The 26,996-nt window shown below is 44.6% G+C and overlaps 1 protein-coding gene across 1 annotated transcript in view; it reads right to left on the bottom strand.

Annotated features, from left to right (window-relative positions):
- The window catches only part of CERS3 (ceramide synthase 3), a 51,249-nt gene that overhangs the window by 3,736 nt on the left and 20,517 nt on the right, over window positions 1-26,996 (bottom strand). The window contains exons 4-10 of the mRNA XM_035130782.2: window positions 26,553-26,671; window positions 23,615-23,672; window positions 22,978-23,028; window positions 22,414-22,506; window positions 19,542-19,670; window positions 18,080-18,186; window positions 16,026-16,182 (exon numbers count right to left, since the gene is read on the bottom strand). Coding sequence (XP_034986673.1) covers window positions 16,026-16,182; window positions 18,080-18,186; window positions 19,542-19,670; window positions 22,414-22,506; window positions 22,978-23,028; window positions 23,615-23,672; window positions 26,553-26,671 — 714 coding nt within the window. The remainder of the gene's footprint in view (window positions 1-16,025; window positions 16,183-18,079; window positions 18,187-19,541; window positions 19,671-22,413; window positions 22,507-22,977; window positions 23,029-23,614; window positions 23,673-26,552; window positions 26,672-26,996) is intronic.

The following is a 26,996-nucleotide window of genomic DNA, read 5'->3' as shown; positions in this document are numbered from 1 at the left end:
CGCCAAATCTGCACCCTACACTGGAATCCTCACGTTTAGAAACTCAATGTACAGATTAAATTACATCGTCCCAGGTTACATTGCACTAAAACAGAGGCCAAAGGTGCTTGAGAACAAAGAATAATTTGGTAGAAAATACAGAGGAGGAGGAGAAGAAAAAACAGGTCAGGGGGAGCAAAGGCCTTTGGGTCAGAAAGGAGAGGTAACATGGTAAACCGTTCAAATGGATCTGTGTCATTTTTTCTGCCCTTGAGCAGGAGGAAATTCCCACACCTATACAGAGTTACTCAGTTGTAAGAACTGAATCATGTAAAACTGGAACTCTCATGAACAAGTAGGATGCAGAGGGACAGTGAGTGTAGCACTACTAGTACATTGTCATTGTCTCACCAGTACCCCTCAGGGCTGGGCAACTGTCAATTTCAGTTTCCCTCAGTTTCTCATTTTTCCATTCATATGTTCAGTTCTCCACATGTTCACAGGCATTTGAAAATTCATCAGTGTTTAAGTCTGAATTTCTCCCAGTGAACACCCATAGCTGTGTGAAATAGCTGTGCGACTCTACCATTGCACTTTAAAAGTAAAGCAAGTTCCATCCACCAATCTCTTGCAGGAGGAAATATTCCCAGTGCTTCCATTTCAGTCTTTTCCAACCAACATCAGTGCAATCCCATGCATCTCTACTCAAAAGTAAGCCCTTGTGAGCCCACAGGTAAGTGTACAACGGCCTTAGAACATTTTGGGATAAACATTGCAAAAGAAGTGCAGGCATTTTATTCACTGGCCTTTCGGGTCTGTCCCAGGTCTACAATTAGTAAAAGACTCCTATTGTTAGTAGCTAGTCTGCCGGCAATTGTCCGTCATTGTCCCCCCACTCCCCTTTATCTATTAAGTTTCCATGAAGTAAAGCTAAGAGGGAGAATTAAAGCATAAACTCTACCAGCTTGACCGCAAAACATAAACTTCCTGGGGTTCTCTCTTTTGTCTTTTCCAGAGCAATGCTCACAAGGGTATCCAAACAAACAAATCATAGTGTAAATACTGTAGGATAAACTTGGCACACCATCAAATAGAAGGAAAGGAAAATTAACCTTCCCCGCACAGACAATTGATGAGGTATCATTTTGTTCAAATCGCCCACTGGCACTTCCTGAGCTAAGGACTCACTTTGCATTTGCAGTCAAAAGGCAACAATGTTTTCTGGGGGTCTGCGATGATTACCACCAGGAGCACACAGGGAGGAAAGCCTCCACAAATTAAAAAAGAACAGACATGTTGAGCACAGAGAGAGAATAGGAACTGGGCTTACTGTCCAGTTCTGGGTGTGCACATGCTGGATTTGCTTGTGACTGAGCCAAGAAGGGTCGTGGCTCAGTGGGAGACCATCTGCTCTGCGTGCAAGAGGTACCATATTCAGTCCCAAGCATCTCCAGGTAGGAATGTCCTGTCTGAAGCAGTGGGCAGCTGTTGGCAGTCAATGAAGGCAATCCTTGACCAGATGGTCCCTTGATCTGACTCAGCAGAAGGTAGCTTCCTATGGGTCTAAAGATCTCGAGGCTGTGTTTATGAGGAAATGCTTCCTTGCCCTGCCCCGCCCCACCCCCAGTGTATTATCTGGAAGTTGGTTGAAATATTAATGGGACATTCATCCATGGACACATAAAGAAGGCTGTTGCTTTTGTGTAGTGCAAGCGGAAGAGGAAAAGCACAAGGAAAGATCTTTCTGCCTGTTTTGCACGTTCAAGACTATTTCATTGCGCTCTCTCTCTCTCTTTTTTTAGTGGACTGTGGAATCTGCTCTGAAATTATGTGAAATGTCACCAGATCCTGACTCGAGATGTTCTATAAAAACAGCTGCCTCAAGCTAAGATGTGTAGAGCTACATTTTGAAGCCCGGCTGAATAGTTACAAGGATAATAATTCCAGGTATCTAAATCCACTGAAAAAGTCAACTTGTGTTAACCCCAACATGTAAAAATAAAATAAAATAATTGTGAATAGGCCTGGATGATGGCCTTCAGTTGGCCTATTAGCAATCCATTCATGCGGTGATAAGACAATCTTCCTTTTTAATTGACAGTAGCGTACGATGGATAGTCACATGGGAGGGGAGTTTCAAATAATCCAGATGCATCATGGGAGAATTATAGAATGGTACTAAAACTGTTGAGTCCATCAGTACAATCCAGTCTGCATTGGCAATCTGTATACAACACAGAGACCCATTGTGATTCTTTACTCAGAAACAAGTTCCAACATCTCCAATGGGGCTTGCTCCTGAGGAAGTGTGCAAAGAATTATAGCCAAACAATTGATTGTGAGGACACCCTGAAAGAACGAAGGCTTTCCCACCCGCACCAGTCGCAGGAGAAATCTGTTTGCCCTGCTCCCTTTGTACCACTGGAAAAAAAATGATTGTTTCAGTTCCTGCCTCTGCAAGCCTGCAAAGCCTAGTAAGAAAAAGTTACTTATCTCCTCTGCCTCAAAGTGCCCAGCCTGGTGATAACAGAATGAAGATGCAAGGAGGGAGGTGCAGCCCAAGATAGGAAAAGAGGTGGTTAGGGGAGCACCTAAAAGGTAAAGGTAAAGGGACCCCTGACAAGTCCAGTCACAAACGACTCTGGGGTTGTGGCGCTCATCTCGCTTTAAAGGCCAAGGGAGCCAGCATTTGTCTGCAGGCAGTTTTTCCACAGACTAAGCTGCTTCTGGCGAAACCAGAGCAGCGCACGGAAACGCTGTTTACCTTCCCATTTATCTACTTGCACTGTGTGCTTTCGAACTGCTAGGTTGGCAGGAGCTGGGACCGAACAACGGGACCTTACCCCATCGTGGGGATTCAAACTGCCGACCTTTCGATCGACAAGCCCAAGCGGCACAGTGGTTTAACCCACACAGTGCCACCCACTTCCCAGGGGAGCACCTAGCTACTTTAAATGAATTCAGATCTCCAGGGCCTGATGAGCTGCACCCAAGAGTACTAAAGGAGCTTGCAGAGTTAATCTCAGAGCCTCTGTCTATAAGCTTTTAAAATTCTTGGATAACAGGTGAGGTCCCTGCAGAGTGGAGGTGGGCAAATCTCACCCCCCTCCTTTTTGCTAGAGTTACAAGCTTGGTGTATCGGGGGAGTAAGAGCTGTTCGACATTGGAACAGATTCCCTCAGAAGGTGCTGGGATTTCCTTCCTTTTGAATTTTTAAACAGAGGTTGGATGGTCACTTGCCATGGGTACTTTAGTTGAGATTCCTGAATAGCAGGAAGGTTGGGCTAGATGACCCTCAGGGCCCCTTACAACGCTACCATTCTATGACCTCCACCGTCTCTCATTTTCCAGGATCCAGAAAAGCCAACAGCACTCAATATCAAACTAGTCTCTTAAGTTACTGCTCAGTTTTAACCAAGTGGAGACTGCAATAATTCGCAATTAATTGTGTACTCCGTGGCTTCCTATAAATTCTGCGGGTTGTGTTATTGAAATCCACTAACTACTCCAGGGTATGTGACTTTGGGAGAATGTCAAAAGCTCAGGCAGCCCCGCACAAGTCATCACATCCCATTGCTTCCCCAGCGAGTCCAATTATAAATCTCCTCTTGGCAATGAAACAAAGGCCGATATAATAAGCATTTTGGTGCTGTTACAGAATTTCTTTGTTAACCCTAAGACAAAAGCTTAGAGTTGAGCTAAAGGGCTCCTTGTTATTAGACTTTGTTTCACATTATGAATGCTTCCTTAGCCAAAAAACAGACTTCTCAGGTTGGGGTGCATTTTATCGAGTGCTGTCATCGCAGATCGTCTGGGCAGTTGAAATGACTCTGCTTGCTCAGCCCTTCAGAGGGGGCCAGGCCCAGACTCAGCTTGCAAGGTGGGATGGAGCTGCTTGGCCAGCTTCCTAGTGGGGTGGGGGGAAGGGTCACTTTTGCTTATTGGTGTGGGAGTAAAAGACCCCAGGCCTGAAAACCTTCGGCTTGAGGTTGCTGACAAGGGGTGATGATGGAAGCAAACGGGGATTGGATGCTTACGTGACAAAGGAGAAGTGGTGTTCTCAGAACTTGTTATCGAAAACAAATTCTTGGGATGTAGATGGAAGAACAAAACTGCAAGGTTAGCTGAAGCTGACATGAAGTAAAACCTTCTTTGAAACAGCTTGGCTACATTCACAGAACCACAGCTGCAAGGGACCACCAGAGTTATCTAGACCGCCCCCCTGCAATGCAGGAATCTTTCACCCAATGTGGGACTCAAACCCATGGCCCTGAGATTAAGAGTCTGATGCTCTACCAGTGATCCACCGTATGCAGTCCTTGGGCCACTTTTGGTGGTCCTCGGCAACATTTGATGCTCCCTGCCAGCCCTTGCTCTGTTTCCCCAAAACCGGGTAAGTGGGGGGCTGGGTTTTGGGATGGAGGCATGAGTTCCAGCTGAGAAAAAGTCCTGGCTATGAAAATGGGTGGAAAAAGCCTGCTTCCTTTGGAAAATTTACCTGAAGAAGGAGACTCTCTGCTGGGTTTCTACCTGTTCCTCACAAGCAATACAGCCTTTCAAAAAATTGAACTTTAACAGATCCTGCATTGCAGAAGGAAAGATTGGATGACTCTTTGGTCCTTCCAACTCTATAATTCTAGATCTTTGCAACCCTAAAATAATTCTCAAATCCTTTCGCCAACACCAGGAACAGGAACGTTGGAGGGAGGTTAGAATAGTGCAGACTTTCCAGCAGGGGTAGTCCTGCAAATGTGTTTGCACCACACCAATCTCCCTTCTGCCTCCCCACACTGTTAAGCCAGTGTGACCCACCTACTGGGAAACTGGCATAGTGGCTCTGTCCCACTTGGAGAGGAAGGAAGTTGCCTGCTTGCCCACATGATCTTGCCCAGTGTTTATATTTAAGAGTTTCTCATCCTCACACACAGAGAAGCGAGCTGCCTGGAATCTAGGAAAGACGCTAACTGTTGTCTGCATGCCAATGGGGTTTCCCAGAACAATCAAGTTTTCTGGGAACTTGGGGTTGGCACCAAAGCACACTGCTGTGTGATGCCAAGGGTGTTAGCATGGGAGCAGAACGACTCCCATCACGCAATAGCGACATGCAAAGATGAAACTGAGAGTCCAGTTGGAACTTGCACCTGAATTGGTTAACAATCACATTCACAAGTTGGAACAAATGGTTGCAGAGAGAGAGGAGCTGCTGGTGAATTTGCAATGGAATAACCTTGCCTTGCCCTTTCTCCATCCTGGCATATGGCAGCAGCACAGGAACCAGAGGTCAGGTGAGCACCACTGCCCTCCTTCCCACTACTGAAGGTGTGGATCTGGTTGGTATGGATTTTCTGGGCAGCATTTTCCTACAAAATCAAAAGGGCTGTTCTCTGCACAAAAGCTCCAGTCTTCCCTTTGTGATTTTTCCAAGTGACATTACATCCAGAAGGGAATCCCAAGATCCCTTATTACTGCATTGCTGTTTCCAGTTGCTATGTGAAGCCATCAAAGTGCTGAGGAAAAACCTGTAGAGGACAAAAGGTTGTACAGGAAACTGAGGAAGTACATCTTCCATTGATGCTTTCTGCCCTCAAGTATTTTTCTCAAACATTCAAGGGTGGAATCCTCTGAAATGGGTATTGCTTTTGCCACAAGAATGTTCAGCTTTGGGGAGTAAGAATGGTTTCTGAATGAGCTTATCAGGCAAGTGTTTACGGATAATGTACCAGAGTGAAGGAAGTGTGAGAAAAGGTCACTTTGCTGATTTTCTTCCTGCGGCATTTTGAGATGTTTCTTTTCAGCAGATATCCTGTTCAGCTCCCTTGACTGACAGGTTTCTGGGCCAGTATAAGAAAGCAAAACGCCTTCTTCTTTGATTTTCTATAAACTGAAAAGAATTCATTGGGTGGAGATCGGCATGTTCTTTTCAGGAAGATCTTTGCCTTGGCAGAAACATTTTACACTCTTGACTGCAGCATCAGATTTCGATCTTGTACTCCAACTTTGGCCAACTTACTCTCCACGAAACACATTCCAGAGCAGGGATGTTGCACAAAAGCCAAGGGTTTTTGCTTTTGTTTTTGACTGAAGAGGAAGTCAATAAAAAAGGAGGAGAGCTTCACACTATATAGAAGCTATCCAGCTTCTTGGAATTTTCGGCTGCTGAAGAGGAAATGGCACCATTCCCTATTCTCTCTCTCTCTTAACAAAGCCACTCTAAAGTTGAATGGGATAGGAGCAGCAAGGGGTGTGTGTGAAAACTGTATCCTTTCACCAGCAAAGTTGCTGCCAGTTCCACAGTGTTCCAGGTAGGCTGAGTTGCTTAAGCAACATTGCCCAAGTGTTCATTTGCTGAGTGGAAGATTTTTAAGTCACAGGATGTAGGGGGTAGGTGAAATTACAAGATAAAACAGAAGAATAAGGAGATGTTAACAAGATGAATCTGTGCTACCACACCCTGTAAATCAAGGCCAGTCGATACAACCCATAGAATCAAATAGGAAAGCTGATCTTGGTCTGAATATTTTCAGGTAGGAAGACTAGAGTTTCTCCTTCAATGAAAGCTCCACAAACATACCGGTAGAAAGCTAGCAGGTCATTGAGAAAGGCTTGGCATCATTTCTCCCTGACAGTTCATTTATCTATATGCAGGGAGTTTCTTGTAGGAACATTTGAACGCAAGGACTCCCCACCCAAACACCCACATGTGTCCTGAAGCTAAACAGCCCAATAAAATATTTACTACTTGAGCCTGTTAAACTGTATAAACAAGCCTTCAAATACCACAATTGGGGGTTGGGGTGGAGTGGAGTGGGGTAAGGCACTAAATATGCTCAACAAAATGGCTGCTATGGTAGTGCTGTGGAAACCTGTGGCCCTCCAGATGTTTTTGGACTCCAAACTCCCATCACTCCTGGCATCATCCCATGCTGGTTGGAGATGATGGAGGGTTGGAACCCACCAACATCTTGAGAGCAATAGGTTCCTCATCATAAGATTAGAGCAGAGGTTCCCAAATTGTGGCCATGGAACACTAGTAGTCTGCACACTTCATTCAGGTGGTCCATGGCATGTCTGTGAAGAATGGCAGGGGCAGGGCCTGTGAACGGTAGGTGCAGTGGCTACTCAATCGTTCTTAGAACCTAGTGGTATGCTCAGAAGGTGAGCAGAATGGACTAGCAGCAATGGGAAGAAGAGGCGCTTGAAGGGAGTGGGGAGGGTTGGTAGCAGAGTAAATGGGTGGCTGGAATTTAGAAACTTCATCTTTATTTGTGGAGATAAGGTTTTATTGCACTGCAATTTGAATTGTCTGGAATTCAAATTGCAATGCAATGAAATATGATATATAATAAATAAAAGAAGCCATGGAAATACAATTTAAAACCATAAAGATTCTAGCAAAGTGCAGTGTGATTGCTACAACAGGTAGAAAAATCCTTAAGTGGTCCACCAAACCCTCATCAATTTTCAAGTGAAAACTGAAAGGTTTGGGAACCACTGGATTAGGGGGATGCATACCATTTATCACCAAGATATGTTGGCACCTGTCTGTCCTGGGAGACAATGGAGGAATGCACCTTTGTGGGTGAAGAAAAACTGTTCGAAGATTGCATGTTTTATTGCAGCTGGGGCAGATGAAGGCGTCTGGTTGTGCTGCTGCAGATGCACCATAGCATTTTGTCTCTCTGTGCTCCTTCTAGAAATCATTCCTCCTCTGGTCACTGCTATGAATACATGACCTGACTGTTTCCAGGCACTTTGGTTGTCTACAAGGGACTCCCACACGGCAGGGTTGATGTGGCCAGCCTTCATGCTATGTTTGCAGATATCTTTGTAGTGCAGAGTTGTGGCAATGACCAGTGGCTCAGCTGGCTTCCAGTGGAAAACCAGGCAAATGCATGGAGACCAACGGCAGCTAGTTTCCATGTTCTGAGGCAGCAGACCTGAATACCAATTGCTGGGGACAAATAGAAGGGGAAGGCTGGTGCATTTGTGCCCTGGTTGTGGACTTCCTGGATGCATCTGACTGCCTGCTTCTGGAAACAGGGTCTTGGAGAAATGCACCCTTAGTCTGATCCTGCACCCTGATCTGAGATTCTTAGTGGCAGGAGTTTGGAAAGACTATAGAGATGCTACCAGGGATATAGAACACATGGGAATTAATGAATTGTTTGGGGGGAAGTGAATAGCAAAAGTGTTGCCACTCTCAGTGCAGTTAAAATGCAGTGGTGTAAGATTAAAAGGAGAATCAGGATTTGCTTGTGTAACTCCATGCCACAGGACATGCTAATGCCTGGCAGTATAATCATATTTTTAATTAGTGCTAAAATTCAACAGCTCTTGGTAAAGACTACCACAATGGCCCACCCACTCTCTCCCTGTTAACTTCATGGAAATGTGAACAACAGGAAATGGAAATCTGCATTCCTTTCTTCAATACTGAACAGAACTTGCCACTTTTGGAGACAGAATTGTCTAATTGTAGAGATCTCAGATGGCCAGATCTCTAATGACCTACTAAAATGACCTACTAAAACAGGCATCCCCAAACTGCGGCCTTCCAGATGTTTTGGCCTACAACTCCCATGATCCCTAGCTAACAGGACCAGTGGTCAGGGATGATGGGAATTGTAGCCCAAACATCTGGAGGGCCAAAGTCTGGGGATGTCTGTACTAAACAAAAGAAACTTAAGCCTGAAGAAGCTGGTTCACCAAACAAGGTCCTAAATGGCAAAAGTGATCCGAGTGATTTCTCTGATCAACCATGAAACAACAACCGTGTCCCAAATCAGTAAAGACGAAAAGGAGAACAGAAGCCAAATCCATCGGTACATATGTCCCAGAGCAGAAAATCTCTCCCACTTCTGGGGCAATCTAACTCCCTACTGCAAGACTGTTAGTCTACTAATAAACAAAAGGAAAAGATGAGCCTCCATAGAGGCCAGTGAGTCTCAATGGGACAAGAGGTTGAGAGGAAAAGATGATTGTGGGTAAATATGATTCATACAGAACTCAAGAGAATCAGGCACCACAGACATGATTTACAGAACAAGCTGCATCACAGAGGAGATGAATCAGTAGTTCGATTTCAATGTGCCGTTTTGCAAATGATTACCATTGGCTTGGAGATTCTGTTAGGTGCCCCAGGACACCAGGGTGGAGCATGCATCCAAGGTGAGCATGCGGATGCCAGAGTTGGTGCTTACCTTGTCCGTGCCAATTTTAGCCCAGGCTGGGATATGTGAGATAGGAATTCTGAGCACCTGGAAAGGATAACTGACTATAAAATGACTGGTGACCAACATGTGAACAGCAGCTCCGAAGATGCTGGGTTTGCTCTGCTTTCATTTGTTGTTGTGTTGGAACAGCTCCTGACCTGCTGCTTCACACACCGGAAAGCAAGATGGTGCAATGTACCACAACTGTAGCAGCAAGGACTCTTCTGTCACAACTGGGGGGGATGGGACTCGAGGTTGAACTTGAAGGAGAAGACAATGTTTTAATACAGTAGCATACTTTACCACGTCTCTGGGGTTTTCTACAAACACGACTGCCTTTAACCAGTGGAGAATGTGTACGGTAGAAAGAGAGGCAGATATTGGCTATGGCAACCTAGAATCATAGAGTTGTAGAGCTGGAAGGAACCACAAGGGCCATCTGGTCCAACCCCCTGCAATGCAGGAATATGTTGCCCAACGTGGAGCTCCAACCCGAGACCCTGGGATTAACAGTCTCATGCTCCACCGACAGAGCTATCTCAACCTGAGGTTTTTACGGCAGAGGTGTGGCCCAGGATCTACAGTGCTCCCCACATTACTTGATCCAAAGACTGAGATAAAATCCTCAGGAGTCTTTAGCTTCCATTACCCCACCTCCACCCACCCCCAAATGGCATGATCATAGAGGTAAGCTTGAAAACCTGTTTTCAAAAGGAGAACATGAAAAACAAGGCAATCTCACCCTACATTCTTAAAGAGCTTATTAGAGACAGGTCATAATTAATGCTTTGCATGCATAAAGATTCAGGTTTAATCCCTGGCACCTTCAGGTGTGTGTGTGTGTGTGTGTGTGTGTGTGTGTGTGTGTGTTTGAGGACCAAAGGTGGGCAAGACCCTCACCTTAAACCAGGCGTGGCCAAACATGGCCCTCCAGCTGTTTTGGGACTACAACTTCCATCATCCCTAGCTAACAGGACCAGTGGTCAGGGATGATGGGAATTGTAGTCCCAAAACAGCTGGAGAGCCAAGTTTAGCCATGCCTGCCTTAAGCCAATGGTAGGGAACTTTTGTTCCTTCAAATGTTGTTGAACTCAAATTCCCATCAGCCCAAGACAGCATGGCCAATTGTCAGGGATGATGGGAACTGTAGTCCAAAAACATCTGGAGGGTGAAAGGTTCTCCTTGGTGCTGGCAGGTGAAAATCTATGGTTGCGGTAGAAATAAGTATAGGCAGCTTTGGTGGCCAGTACCAAGAAAAACATCAGCATACAATCAGTTTCACTCCAGTTTGCATTATCTCTTCGCATCAAAGCTTCTCACAAGGTGTTAGCAAAACTGTAATCGTTCAGACCAAAATTACAGTGGTAGGAAACACCCTTGGCGAGGAGCCCACAAAAAATGCTGAAGCAACACCAAGCTAAGTTTCTTACTCAAAATGAGATTGTCGATTGGCTCAAAATATGGCAGTGTCTGAACCCTGAAGGCTTTGCAAGTGAGACAATATTAGCAAGCAAAAAAAAAAAAAAAAAACCAACAAAACTGGGTGCAAGAGATGGAGAGACATTTCACAAGGCTCATGTTAAATCTGCCCCACCCAGCACATCACCCAGTGCATCAGTTTCAAATGTTCAGTCCCGGGTGTTAGAGAAGGGGTAGCTGACATAGTGCCTTTCGGACATCGTAGACTGCAACTACCATCATCCTGACCATTGGCCACGCTGGAGTTTCAGTCCACAAGAACTGGAGGGCACCATATCGGCTACCGCTGCATCAGAGGCTTAACACAGGTTTGGGATTCTGTTAGTGCAGTATCCATCCCATTTCTAATGGTCTCCCTGCCCAAATTACTGGGGTTGATCTCAGAGGTAGTGCTAAGGACCTCAAGGCCTTTGATCTCGGGGGACTTCCACATGCAGATCTGAGCGCCTTTCTCTAGAGCTCTGCTTTGTTTTCCCATTAACAAGTTCAAAGAAAGCAGAGGAAATCCAGAATGAGTATCTGGAAGCAATTCTGGGTTAGATAAGGGCAAAAAAGAAAACCCTGATGCTTAAGTCAAAGAAGATAGAGGCACTGTTGGTCAGAAAGGCAGCTGATCTGGATAGAGATTTGCAACCAGTTTTAAAGAGGGTTGCACATCCTCCCGAAAGTCAGTTAAGAATATAAGAAGAACGTGATTGATGAGGTCCATGCACAAAAATGTGCCACTTGCCCTGGGCGTCATTTGCCCCAATTTGGTTTGAGTGATTTGATTCTTTAGTTTCCATACCGCTTAATGTATTTAAAAAATCTCTAAACAGTGTACAAAAAACTGAAGCAACAACAGACAAAAATACAGAGTTATATATAAAATTGTTACTTTTGTTACTAATATGTATAAATCAATATCAGTTCATTTTCCTTCTAACACAACCTCCCTCTCAGCCTCTAGGGTCTCGCCCATGGTCCAAACAAACTCTCCGCTCACCCACAAAAAGTCTCACAATGTTAAAGAGTTCCTGGAAACAGCAGGCATCACCTGAGTATCTCACTCTAGACTTGCTTTTTATGGGCAGGCCCCAGGTAGCTGGTTCTTCCTTAGGATGCCTGATAATTTAAGGGGCTGTTTTTGATCTCTGAAGCCCTAAAACATTTGGGACCAGGCTGTTTGAGAGATCATCTGTATGAACCCCTCCTTCTCAGGTGACTGGATTGGCTCTGCTCAAAGGAGGAGGAAGGAGCTAGGCTTTTCCTGTCACATGACCATCTATTCTGAAGTCACGTCCACACAACATCCATTTAAAGCACTCTTATACCACTTTAAGAGTCCAGGAGAATCCTGGGAGCTGTTTGTGAATTGTAGGTTCATGAGATCAGATCCCTCAACAAAACACAGTTCTCAGAATTCTTTGAGAAGCCATGGCTGGCATAGGAGTGATTTAACTGGATGAATGAATGAATCTTTATTTGCATCATCCATCGGCCATAGCAACAAAACAACAATGCGATATACAAAGGACAGGGGGGGAAAGTTGATTATATAAAACACACTTTAGGGTCCTGAATCAGCAGTCAAATAGTGGACTTTATTCTGATTGCCACAGCTAAAAACCTTGCAACCTTTGCTGTCATCTGCTCAGCTTGATCTGCCAAGAGAAAGGACACTGTGGCAGTGGTTGGGCGACCCGGAATGGACAATAAAAGAGAGGTGATAATCTCATTCCTCAAGTCTTTATAGAGAGTGCAAGCCAGAAGGGCATGCACCGATTCAGTACTGTCATCTCCTCAGGGACATAAGCATTTTGCGTGTGGAATCTGTTGGAATTGTCCCTCAAGTACAGCCGAGGGCAATACATTCAATCTTGCGAGGGTAAAAGCGTGTCTATATTTTGGAATTGCTAGGTTGTGCAGATAGGGTGCCAGAGAGTCGAAATGGGAAGGTGGAAAATAGTCATACCATGGGCAAAATTTCCTTATTGTGGCCAAGTTGTTCTGACGTTCAATTTCATTTAGGCGCTGACAAATTAGACTGTTGATTTAACTGGATGCTGCGGGTGTGACACGACACGCAGCATGGCAATCTAATGCTTGCATAGGGTATAAGTCAAAAACTCAAAACCTACAGGCATTCTGAACATCTCAGAAAACAGCAGGATCCTTTAACAGCCATGCTCTAAAAGTGTCCTGCCTTAATTTGCCTCAGTAGTATAGATGCATAGCCATCCTTTATACTCATTCATTCAGCTCTGGAAAGAAAATACTTAATCTCAGCGGATTCCCTTTGGCAAGATACTTTCCATGAGTACATCATTTCACATCCTCAATTCCCCACATGTTTTAAAGCTTGTCCCTAAAATATCCACCCTATGTTTAGACATTATGGCTCTGGACATGTTTCAGTGATGCTGGAAGCTTGAATCAAGAGGGCATTGTAACTACAAGAGGGAGTTGTATTACAGAAACAAAATGTGCTTCTTAGCAACAGAAATCCTTGAACATCAAGATGGTAGCCCAAACCACAGAAAACAGGGTTGGAGAGTGGGGAGTGGATTCCGTGTTACTATTCCCTAACATAAACTGACATGGCAAACAAAACGTCTCTTCAAAAACACAAATTCAGGACGACCAGTTAGAAATCCAACTGGTGACCTGGCCCTTTGCAGGTGCATAGTAAATTTATGTATAAAAGTATTTCTATACCACAAATGACATTCTATATATCACAAAATATTAGGGTGGTGTACAAAGTTAAAACATGATATGAACTGGCAGGACGAGGAGGAGAAGGAGGAGGAGAAACGGGATCCTGGCAAGGAGTATAGCCAGGACTGGGACACACCAGGGCAAGCAGGGGATGGGGAAGGAAGTACTCACAGGGTGACAGAGGATGGCGAGGAGATGAGGATCAATGTGCAGGAACCAGAGCACTGGGACCCATCACCAGAGCCAAAGGGGCTCCTGTCTCCTCTCTGAGGAGTAGGGAGAAGCAGGAGTAGCACTCTAGGAGGCTGAGACAGGCAAGAGCCCACAGCCCAGCTCACTAGCTGGCCAGGTGGGGCTTGCTAGCTCTGGGAAGAGGTGTGTGATTCCTCAGTTGGCTCAGAACAGGTGAGGGTCACATGTCTCATCAAGCCCAGATGTTGCAGAGCTGAGAGGTTGTGTCTGCTCAGCTGCCCATGCTGAGGGACCCTGACTTGGATGCTCCTGAACCTCTATGGGACTGTGCTTCGGGTTTGACTCTGGACTGTCTCCTGACTCCTGGACTTCAGACCTTGCTACTCGGATTAATCCTGGACTGTGTTTCCTGACCTTTGGACTTTGCTTGTGTGGATTTGGACTTGGCATACTGACTTGCTGCCAGGTAGGCCAGGGGTTCAGGACAAAACACACACAGACAAAAACACAGATAAACTTTAAGGTGACCAGCTAATTAAAACTAAAAACTGAACAGGGCTGTCTGCATACAAAGGTTGCCAAGAGGTGTCTGAAAGCCAAAAGTGAGAATGCCTCTGCCAAATATATGCTGGAAGAGTATCTCAAAGGCATGGGACCGCCAACACAAAATGCCCAACATCCAGTGTAGGCCGATTGGGCCTCTGTAACATGTGTTAATACATCTGGAATGGATAATCTTGGTGATTGGGCTGGGATATATGGGCTCAGACAGTCGTTAAGGTATAGTTATTTTGAAGCCACAAAGCAGGCATTCTTAACCTGTGGTCCATAGACCATCAGGGCATCCATGAACAACACACACACACATACACAGATTTCCCCAATGCAATAAACTTAGCGTTATGCCTTTATGTGCATTTTACTGGGGAAAGGGGCCCATAGCTTTAATCAGATTCTCAAAGTGGTCAATAACCACCAAAATGGTTAAGAACCACAGCCATAAAATGTTGCTTGTAGAATTCATGTTTCTACAAGTAGAGAACTAGAGATGAAGAAGGATATGCATCTACTTGCTGCTGAAAAGAGAGTGCCAGACAGCTGGAACACAGGGTCAATCTAGCTCTGTATTTGCCTAGATTACAAACTCGATTTGATTTGACCCCTCTCCAGCCTTTCGTATGGGAAAGACGCCACGGACTGAATGTGGTATCTTTTTCTTGCAAACTATCTGTGGCATCACTGATCCATGGCCTTTCCCCTGAGAACATGGGAAGCTGTGTTATCCTGAGCTAGACCACTGGTCTATCTAGCTCCATGCTGTCTGCACAGACTGGCAGCAGCTTTCTAGAGTTTCAGCCAAGAGTCTTTCCAAGTACTGGGGGATGCTGGGAAATTGAGCCAGGATGCTTTTGGGCTCTGCCACTGAGCTACAGGCGCTCCTCTTCAGGTTTTTGTGTAGTGATACGAAATACATGCTGTGATTTCATCATTCTACCAGTTTCCCTACCCTCAGAAGCAGCAGCCAATGAAGTGAAATAGGGATCACCTTGTGCATTTTGCATGAATCAATGATACAAGGAAGAGGAGGAGATGGAATACTTTGGCAATGGTCACACATTTCCAACAGCCAGTGGTACTGCCCCTGAGGTTACAATTCGGAATTGCCTTAATTCCTGCTGTTGATAAAAAGTAAAATTTGCTTCCTGAATGAATACCACCAAAAAGTAACTAGACACAGAGACAAAATCTCGCTAATCGAGGCCCACATCTAATTGGCATTCCCCTTAACCAGCAATATATAGTTGCAGGAGTGGGGGTGGCTGGAAGAAGACACAGAGAGATATGCATTTAAATATCTAGCATAGTGCCAACTTCTTCTATAAACAGACGATCTCGTGACATGGCCTGTCAAGCAGGTTGCTTTTGAAATCCGCTTAACGGCTTTGGAGACACAAGCTGCCTTCACAGCCAACTTTACCACCCCTCTGGAGAACGGATGGGGAGGGAGAGCCTGCTGAAGGCATCCCAGATGGCAAAGGAAGGGCAGTATTATGATGCACCACTGTACAGCCAACTGCTGTTTTGATGCTCCATTCCTAAAATACTGTGTAAAACTATACACACAAACACAAACATACAGGGGTCATATGAAGAGACATGGACATAGGAGCCAACACCGAGAAGCTGATGGGCATCGCCATTCAAATGGTTTGGAAGAGCCCTGTCATGTGATCAGTTATGAGGGGTGGGGCTTACCTGCCCCCTGATATTTTATTCAAGTTGGTACCCCTGGGCATGGAGGGATGCATTCTGGACCCCAGGCCTGAGTTTTCCTGCCCTTGATGTAAACGACAGTTCTTAAAAGGCAAAGAGTTAAGAGAACTGGGAGTTTCCCAGTCTATCATTATCTTCTGCCCAAATCATACACTTACCCAGATGCTTTGGCTGAAGCTTAAGCCTTACCTTTATAAAGATGAATTTCTTCAGAATTTTGAAAACTAAGTAGCCCCAGTACAGATGCAGACATTGCAGGATCAATAATGGTCCATTGAAGACGAAGTATGCTAGGGCGAATGTCTGTGTATAATAGAGAGGATAAACCAATGTGGCTCGTAGAATCCTGAAATAGAAGAAATTTTGTGACAAAGTGTGCATGGGAGGGGGGGGGACCCCGGTGGATTTTAAGCAGTGTATACCTTTACTAACATCCTCATGCCCTGCTTTGCTTTGGAATTCCACAAGATAAAGAGATCAGTGCCATTTTGATACCAGCAGTTGAAATCTGTGCAGCCTTGAAAGGTTCAATTCGCCATCTTGATTCAAGATGGCACCAAATCATGTCCAAGCATGGTTGAAAACCTGCTCCTTCATCACAGGAATGAGGTTCAACTATGGTTCAAAAATGTCTGGAGACTAGCACCTGCAGAGGAAACAACTCATGATGCAGCAGTATTGAAAGGAAAAGAGAGAAATCGGGTGTTTTCTAGGCCAATTGGTGGACATTGATTACATGTGGCCTGGAGAACATTACGGTATGTTGGCTGCACCAGTACTGATCTTGACTTCCTGGTTGCTTTTCCTTTGTTAAAACTATGTTGGTGTGTGCCCTATCTCTGTTGAGTGATAGAGACTATGATAAAAAAAACCTGTTGAAGGGATGCAAAACCAGATAGTAAACAAACATGGGTGAAGAACACACTATAGAATATGGATAATACTTACCTGACTTCTGGCAAGAGGGGAGTATTTACTTTTTTTTTCTTTGTATGGCTGTTATTGTGCTCCTTTAATGTATATTATTGAAAAATCAATAAAAATATAAATATTTGCAGGGGGAAGGATTGAGGAACTATCAGTTCAGCCTGCCTCCTTGATTAAAAATGTCCATCTGTATCCAAATACAGATGAAATCCTACTCCTTGATCTCAGGAATCATCATGCAAAATTTGGTTACAATATCCCAAGAGGTGTCCAAATGCACAGAGAACAGAGAAAAACCACTTTCCAAAGAACATCATGGATCACTGTAACTGTGGTTGACTTTTATGCTGCCCTTAGGGCATCAAGGCAGTGTACAGTAGTTAAAAGCAAAATGCAGAACCAAACAAAAAGTCAATTTTAGCGTTTGCCTTTTTTAAAAAAATAAAGAACAGATGCACTCGAATGCTGACAGAGCTCAAACACAGATGAGAGCTCAAATCAAAGGCAGCCAGGAAAGGTTTACTATCCTAAAGCTCATCATGCTCCTTCCATACCAAACATCAACACAAAGTTCATGGACCATGTGTAGAAGCAAAGGCACATTGTTGCTCTGTGCCTTCCTTCTTCAGAAATATAAAAGGATCAAAGGAAAGTAAAAAAAGAAATTTAAAACAACCTCTATGGAACTTGCCATATTCATTCAGTTTTTCAACTCAAGATTGCTCCTGTTTGTTTGCTTGTTTTCCCACTTCTGTATATCTCAGTGAACCCCTCTACACCTGCAGGGAGGTCTCTGCCTCTCTTTATGGGTGGTGCCATTCAGGCAGTATCATTCATTCATTTATTAAGGGCATTTTTAACCCGCCTTTCATCCATTGATCTCCATCCCTGATCTAAGGGCCTGGGCAGGCTGATGCAGGAATAGGTGTTCCTTCTTGAATAAAAAATGCCACTCACCCTTGAACACAGCCAACAGAGGGCACAATCACAACTATAACAGAAGTTGAATGATATATAATTGTAACATTGGAGTCCAACTAATGCATCCCATCAGTGTAAGGATCTCCACTTGTGCAATTGAACTTTAGGCTCTGCTCCTCTCCTCTCCCCACCCTCCCCGAATCTGCTCCAGATGGTTGAGGGAAGTGTAGAACACTTTTCAGTAAGGGCAAGGTGGGAGGAGAAGCAGGGGAGTTCTATAGAGAAAGTGGAAATTCCTATCTGGATAGGCCCATTACGTAGTGCTACATTGGATACAACCCTTTATTTTACCCTGAGCGTGTGTTCACGTGGCTAGTCCATATGAAGCAACTCACCAAAAGGGGTAGAAAACCATTCGCGTGATGAAGAATGCAATGGAGAAGATAACAAAGAAGAAACTGCAAGCTTTCTCCCAGCGAGCGTAGTTGAACATCTTTGCTGCCTGGAATGCAAACAAATCCATTAGGCAACATCCACAAATTTAGGAGATTCCCCTTTTTCAAATCTGCAGGTTTATCAACCGGTTGCACAGTGCGGTAGAACAGCCATGAGCTGGTCCTTCTTGGTATGGTTCTCTGCCTTGTATGAAGGAGGTCCCTGGTTCAATCATGGGGACGTCCAGGTAGAGTTGGGGAATGTTCCCTGTCTGGAATCCTGAAGAGCAGTTGCTGGCCGGTGCTGACAAGACTAAGCCAGATAAATCAATAGCAGCTTGCTTCCTACTTCCATAGGTTTTCATACTCTCTTATCTAATCTGCAGTCTGCCACTCCCAGTCCTTTCTAAACCTCCCTGGAAGGGCTATCGAAGCACATCTCACTGCACTACCATCCCATCCCACTGGTACTGACACCTTCGGCACCCCATACTTCTGGCCCAGTGCAGATAGGGAGGGACCAATGGTGCAATTCTTCCTATGCCAGCATCTTCCCTGCACTGCTCCTCTCCAATGCTGTTCAATAACTATATGAAGCTGCTGGAAGCGGTCATTAGGAGATATGGGGCATGGTATCATCAGTATGACACCCAGCTCTAACTCTCTGCTACATAGAACTCAGGAGAGGCTCTGACTCTTTTAAAACAGAGCCTGGATGGATGAGGGCCAACAAGGCTGAAAGTGAATCCTGGTGAGATGGAGGCACTGTGAATGAGCGGTTCTCGGGTCTGGGAGTTGGGTAGTTCACCGGTTCTAGACAGGGTTGCACTCCCTCTGAAGGAACAGGTACATAGTTGGGGGGGGGGAGTATGCTTCCAGAAGTCCATTCACAAGAAAGGGGATAAAACTACCCCCCAAATAATCGCCCTATTAGTTTACTCAATGTTCCCTCCAAACTTTATGCTAGAAACCTAGCCAAGATACCTGCTTGGCTCCACAAAAACAACATCTGATATGAGGAACAAGGGGTGGGGGTGGAGGCAGACTTAGAGCTGGCTATAACACTACTGACCAATGCTTCACACAGTCTCACGTCATTTGCAAATATATGAATAAAAACAAATGCAACCTCTTTGCCAGCTCCATTGATCTATCTACCACTTTTGACCCAGCCAACCAAAATAGATTGAGGGAGAAGTTCTCAAATGCTTGTTATATAGACCTTTGAAAGTGCAAAGTAATTTTCAAAGGAAAGCACTTTCTTTCCCAATGGGACATCAGCTGCCCTTCATGTGGAACTGGTTTGACAACGACGGAGGCCAAAATTGAAGTCATTGCTTGTCAAACCAGATGTCTGAATGAGCAAAACAAAGAACAGTATGATCTCATAAATAGAAGGCACTGGAAACCAAACAGCTTTTACCTCCAGCCAGAAATCTGCAGAGTCATGGATGAGCATGACCAGCGTTCCTATGCGGACGTGATTGGTAGACCAGGAGCAGAACATCAAGGCAAGGGCAGCAAAATGGTGAATCACATGGGCTTTAAAGTCCTGTTGGAGAGAAGAATAAATAATAACCCTCTTCTTCAAACAAGTTTAACAGAAATGTGTTTGTTACCCCTGACATCATGGTCGGTGTCAGGAGTTGGCACTGATTGGCACCTCCTGAAACCCATACTCCACCAGGGGCGCCCTGCCAATCCCTTGCTGCTGCCTCCTATTCACTTGCCTTCCTTGTCTGAGCAAGTGGTGACAAAGAGTAGTAGCATCTGCATGGTTTCTCTATCAGCTCTGGGAGATGCTGCAGATTGAGCCCAGAGGGGAAGGCCAGTGAGTCAGAAGAAGCAACAGTGGCGGTGGCGAGAAGGGGACATTCAGGAAGGGAGCCAATTGAGAGCATCTTGACTGTCCCCGGCCTAAACACGGAATCTGAACTCAAGAAAACAGGGCTGGGTAGATGCACAGAAGCCAACGCGTTGGGTAAGGGCTTTGGTTGTATAAATAAAAAGGAGGTTGCCTGATTCTGTGTTCCTTCCAGAAACTCTGGGTTCGTTACATTTTGCAGGTGTAGCAAAGCCACATCAATATAGGGACCATTAGTACCATATTGAAGATGGACCATATTGCTTTGAAGCGCATCACTGCCACCATCCCCATTCTGTAGCTTGTGCAGATGACCGCTGCTTGGTTCAACTTTCAGCAGCAGATGCATATTGGAGGTGGAAGTTGATGCATCTTTCATAAAGAAAGAACCGTGCAAAAATTTACACATGGGCGGTAGGTAAGGACCAATCAGTCTATTCACAGTATGTATCAATGTCACAAGTGTTAATTCATAAGCTCATTCCATCCCATCCACATTATTCTGTACATCTTTAAAAAGCATGACATTTAAATACATATTTTTATCACAAAATCTTTTCTCACATGCAGTTTATCACAATTATTCATTTCTAAACACTTTTCATCCTGACATATGTGATCATTTTTTTTGGGGGGGGGCAATGTTTTGCAACATTTCTTGAGCTAATGTTGTGCTGAGACAACATTTTCCAAAGCTCATCAAGGAAGACCCACTGGGAGCTGTCCAGGGTCCTGATTAGCTTGATGAGACTCTGTTAATGGCTACTACTTCTCCATAAGGGATGCGGATGGCGCTGTGGTCTAGACGAGTGTTTCCCAACCTTGTGCCTCCAGATGTTTTGAGACTACAATTCCCATCATCCCTAGCTAGCAAGACCAGTGGTCAGGAATGATGGGAATTGTAGTCCGAAAACAGCTGGAGGCACAAGGTTGGGAAACACTGGTCTAGACCACTGAGCCTCTTGGGCTTGCTGATCAGAAGTTTGGCAGTTCAAATCCCCACAACGGGGTGAGCTCCTGTTGCTCTGTCTCAGTTCCTGCCAACCTAGCAGTTCGAAAGCACGCCAGTGCAAGTAGATAAATAGGTACTGCTGCGACAGGAAGGTAAACGGTGTTTCCGTGCGCTCTGGCACTCGTCATGGTCCTCCGTGCGCCAGTAGCGGCTTAGTTATGCTGGCCACATGACCCGGAAAACTGTCTGTGGACAAACGCCAGCTCCCTTGGCCTGAAAGCAAGATGAGTGTGGCAACCCCATAGTCGCCTTTGACTGGATTTAACCGTCCAGGGGTCCTTTACCTTTACCATACTTCTCCATCAATCACCAAACCCCAGCACATTGCTGGATGCTTTCTGGCTCTTTTTCTGAGTGTGTTCAGCAAGATGATTGTGGTGGGGCACAGCTTACCTGTGGCAGAAGCCAACACCAATGCTAGCAAGTGACGGTATTGGAGCAAGGGTATCTGAAAGTCAGTCCTGTTCACACCTCCACACCTCTACCCAAGCTGCTACATTTGAAGAGAATTTTATGTTCTGAAAGAAGTTGCCTTCTTTCACGAGGGAACATCTGTAGTATTAAATTACTCTTGGGACCTGGTATCAGAATGTTTTTACAATGTTTTTAGCTGAAACTGTTTTTAGAAACTGTCTTTAAATGAATTCTTATGGCTATATTTGCCTCTGTAGGAAGAAGTCCCAGAAAGTATTCTGTAGGAGGAAGGGCAGAACTAAACTTATTAATAATAATAAATAGCATTACCACTCACAGTGATTATGTGGGAAAAGCCTGCCCCTTTGAGAGTTTCTTACTTGTTGAACTCTAGGTCCTCTTTGATACAGAGAACAACACAACCTCCAATATGCCCATCTCTGTCCTTCCTATAGTTTCCTTTGTGACCATTAATTGTTCCTTGGAGCCATCTTGGCTTGGAGTCTTCTAGCATTAATATATCAACACTGATACACAATATGTCTCTCAAAATGCCTTTGGCGTGTGCATTTCACCCTGGTTTCTCTGAGTTGCTATCATGAGCCCTTGCGCTTTCAGTGTCCAGTTCTCTCCCAGCACTAAACTAAGTACAGTCGTACCTTGGTTTTCAAACAGCTTAGTTCTCAAATGTTTTGGCTCCCGAACTCCGCAAACCCAGAAGTGAATGTCCTGGTTTGTGAACTATTTTTGGAAGCCGAACACCCGACGGGGCTTCCGTGGCTTCTGATTGGCTGCAGGAGCTTCCTGCAGCCAAACAGAAGCCGCGCTTTGGTTTCCGAACGTTTTGGAAGTTGAAAGGACTTCCATAACGGATTCCATTCGACTTCTGAGGTACGGCTGTATAGCACTTATGGAACATGGCAACGTTTTTCTCCTCCAGTAAAAAAGGCAGAAAATCATGAAACATTTGTGGACCGTAAATTGTGAACCGTTATCACGACTTGCCTTCCTTTTGGTGTCAAATCCAAGAGTAAGCAACAGCGAACTATAGAAACTCATCTGGAGGATGTAGTACCAATACTGGGATGCCAGCAAAGTCTGGAAAGAGAAAGAATGCCCATTACCTCTCGAGTCAACCAGACAGTCTGGGGGAGGGCAGAAAACACTGGTATTGGTGTTAGCACTGTGGCCAAGGAATAACAGAAGGATGCCAAAAAGAAGGGGGGCAGTTATGACCCTGGGACAGATTTTCCCTTCTTTGGGGGATGAGGCCAAGGACTTTGCATGCAGTTCCATCCCCAGCACCTCCATGTAGGGTTGGGAGAGACCCCTATCTGAAATCCCAAAGAGCCAGTCAGTGTACCAAGCTAGATCAACCAATAATCTGGCCTGGGGAAAGGCAGCTTCCTATGTTCTTATGCACTCTTCTCTTTTTGACTAGTGGGCATGCAAAACTCAACATGGGGTGGGCAAAAAGGTTACTCTGACCCCATCAAAGCACTGTGAGATAAGTCTTCAGAAAGAGGGGACAATTAGAATGCTAAGAGAAGCAGCAGAAACAGCACTCACGTGGAACGGATAGTTGACCCAAACCTGCCAAATATCATAAAGCCAGGGTTTCTAGAGGGGGAAAAACAAAACAGAATCAAGCAGATAATTATCATTATTTTCCATGTTGCAGAGTGAGCGCAGCACACTGACTGAGCAACTGTTTCAAATCTCACCTCTGGCACAAACTCACTAAGTGGCCTGAGGCAAGTCACTCTCACTCACCTGCCACTTACTGCCATTTGCAATATGAGGATGGTAATTACAGCCTACCTTAAAGAGTTCTTTTTACTATTAGTGGGAGAAACCACTTACAGATGTCCTGCAGAGCTCCAGCATCGGGGGGTGGGGTGGGGGGTGGGGAGAGAAACCCCTTCACTACAACATGCATATATCTGTGTTGGACTAAGAGGTGGGCAGGATAATTCCCCAGTTCCGGCTTCCTCTTAATCAAATAAAATTGCATAAATCCCCATTTATAAGACTAGATTTGGGATTATAATGACAACAACTGCTGAGAAATTGGGAATCTAGCCCATATTTTGCAACAAGGAAAAATGCTGGGCACATGGCAAATCTTGCTTTAGAGAAAGCAGGATCAGGCCTTAGTTTTGAAGATTTTATTAAAGGTTCAATTGTTATCTCCCATTTAACTTACATCATAGAGAAATACAATTCCAGCAATACATGATGTCAAGTAGAATATAAATCGCCAACTGCAAAAGAAGAGGGGGAAAAGGATTTAAGAACACAGAAGTCACTCATCTGGAGTAGACACAATGCTGCCCAATTTTCTATACATATTTTGGAGATCAAAAAGATCCCTTCTTTCCACCTCCCTCATTTCATCCTAACTCCTTTTCCTTCCATTTTCAAAGTTACCGCATTTTTTCGTGTATAAGGCACCCCCTATTTTTGGGGACTCCAAATTAAGAAAACACCCCTCAGCACTAACCATGTATAAGACGAGCCCCAATTTTAAACCAATTTTTTGTTTTAAAAAACCCCCTAGTCTTTTACATGGAAAAATACGGTAAACTGTAGTTAGCTTTAACATTGTTTCTGATTACTGCTAGTAGTTAGCTGAAACTGGTTCAAAAATCCTACTTCTAATTATGATTGCAAAGTGCAGTTTTGATGGGCATCAGGGGGTGGGGGAGAGAACTGATTCAGTTAACATTTAAAGGCAAATCTAACAAACTTGCACTTTCTGAAATAACACAAGAACCAAAACACAGACATGCTTCAGAATTTTACACTTACTGTATATTAGGGGAAATTGTGCCTATACATGCATATAATTGTGAAAATAACATACAAAATGCATTGTGTTAGGGCAAGTGGCTTACAAAAATGTGTATATTAGACAAAACTTCATACACAAATGTGTTTAGTGGGTGAAATGCACATTAAAAGGCTGCTAAATTTAATGAGCTTTTTAAACACACATACACACACAAACACATTGCTGTAGAAATATGGAGAACTGAAGTTAAGATTGGAAAAATGAGAAGCTAAGACAACTTAAAATAATCAAATATCATTCCTTAATGTTTGGTGAAAAATGCCAGTGCAGATATTTTTTGTGTTGGCATCCGTCTATCTCAGGAGACAGTGGAGGAGTGTGCCTTTGGGGGTGCAGATGTAACGCTAGCTAGAATCACACAGCCCAATGAAAGGAGGTGGAAGATTTGTAATGAAGTGGAAGAAGGAAGGACTAGGTGAATATGGTACACTGCAGATGTGTGGCCACCCACTAGACCACTGAGCCAACATCAAAGAAGGGAAAGCAATACCAACATGAGCAGACTGATTCTATGCATTGTTGGCAAAGTCATTTAAGGGAGAAAAAAACTCCTGATAACACTTCACTAAGCAAACTCAACTTTCTTAGTTCAGGCCTTGTACAAAGCAGGAAGACATTCAACCAAACATACTGCCCTGGGCTGGCCAAGTCAGGACAATGCACATGGAGGGCTTGCTGAGGACCTGGGGGGAGGCTCCAGCATGATGTGGGTATCTCTGCTAGGATTGGGGAAGCCTGGTGATGAAGATCCGGAGTGGGGTGGGGGTCCCTCAACCTGCTCTCTCATCTCATCCCTCTCCGCAATGAGAGTCCTGCCTGCTTCTTCACAGGTCAGAGTCTGTCTCTGACACTTCCACAGTGCCTGCCATGCCACCCACCTCAACGTTGTCAGACACTGGGAGAAGCTCTTCCACCAGGCCTAGCTGCCTCTCAGGAGGCAGAGACACCTCCCCAGGCATCTAGATCTAGGAGATACCAAAGGTGAAAGGGACAGAGGGCTCCACCAACTGGGCATAGTGAGATATTCCAGAAACACTTGCTGCATTAAGTTGTGTTGGTTCCTTTCCTCTTTATGGGACAGCAAGGGCGTGACAGCATCTTTTGACATCTTTTGACCTTTAGCTGTATTCAGGATTAATTGTGTGTATTGCCTGAAGTGCCTTAACCCAGTTCTCCTTTGAGTGTTTGTTCCTCAGGAACTGAAAGCCAGGACCATACAGATGAAAACTCCCTCAGAAGTAAATAGCCTATCAGAGATGACTACCAGTGAAAATCATGCCGCTTGGCTTAGTTGCTAAGCAACACCTCTACCCACCCCCTTGACATTAACAATAGCAGAATGAACCCTTAAGTTACACAGTGAATAACCTCTGCTGTTTACCTGGAAGTAAGCATCGTGTTATTTAGTGGGACTTACTTCCAAAGGGTCTTTGGCAGCTAAGCTTTGGCTTTTGAAACCAAGAACTCAGTTTTGCTTAGCTATTCTGAGATCTGAGAAGAAAACTAAGCAGGCAAAGTTAAAAACAAAATGGTACCCGGGATCACCTGCAAGTTTGAACCTGCGAAGCGCAAACAAGGTGATGTTTAAATTGCCATTACTCCTGCACTGTGGAAATAAAGTGATGTAATACATGGAAAGTTTTGGGTGCGGGAATGGGAGGATCAGAGGAACCAGATAATTTTTATTCCTAATATTCAGAATGATGAAATATTAGCTCTCCCACACTGAGTGATTTAGTCATATGTAGGGATTAAGGAGAAATCCAATTCGGTTCAATTCAAATGCAAAACAATAAGCGAAATGAAACACACTCATCCGTCACACTTCTCTGAATTTTGCAATGCAGTTCTCTAGACAAGTAATGTGTACCAAAAGGGTACATTCACATATTTGTACTGTATATGTATATCATACATTCAAGGGCAAATTCATATATTTGTGAAAATAATGCAAAGGGCTGCGTTTTGGTTCTCGGATTCTTTTAGAAAGTGTTAATTAGTTACGTTTGCCTTTAAATGTGAATTTAATTTAATTTCACCCACCCATCCCCACCCCCTAATTGGTACAGCCCCTACTGAAGAGTCAGGGATCTAATGTTTTGTCCTTACAGAGCTAACAGATCTGTGACTGGGCATTCTCGCTTCAGTTTGCAGGAGCGGGCTCCCATGATGGAATACTCTTCCATGCAACTATAATGTGGGAGGAGAGACAGAGAAAGGTCCTCCTAGCCTCTTCTCCCTGGCATGCTCATTTTCTACACACACAGATGGCAATGCTGCCTCTTCTTACCAAGCTTCCTGGAATTTCTTGTGCAGAGTTGGGATATCTTGATTTCGCCGCCGGCGGAACCATTTTTCCACCAGGTGCACCGTCCAGTTACACTTTTTGGCTAATCCACGTATCTCCAACTGTAGGGAAAGTCAGTGGCACACGCAGGTTAGAGGCAAAGTAAGGACAAAAGAAAGGGCCTTCTCATTTCTAAGGCTGCAGTTTTCACCCCTAGGAAGTAGGCGCTTCTTTCTGACATTGACTTCCCACGTTTTCTGGAGGGCAGGGGCTGGCTCAAGCTTGTTGCAGCGAAAACAACACCTTAAGGACTCGTGCATTTATTGTGCATAAGATTTCATGGCCATTCAAGCAGTGCATAGAGTGGGCTAAAGTGCACAAAAGCTCATGGCATATAATGTGTTAAGTCTTTCAAGGTGTCACAAGACTTTTCATTTATGCTTTGTT

This window comes from Zootoca vivipara, chromosome 14 (assembly GCF_963506605.1).
Source record: "Zootoca vivipara chromosome 14, rZooViv1.1, whole genome shotgun sequence".
Lineage (NCBI taxonomy): Eukaryota > Metazoa > Chordata > Lepidosauria > Squamata > Lacertidae > Zootoca > Zootoca vivipara.
The sequence above is the reverse complement of the archived record's forward strand: the minus strand, read 5'-3'. Positions and strand labels throughout refer to the sequence as shown.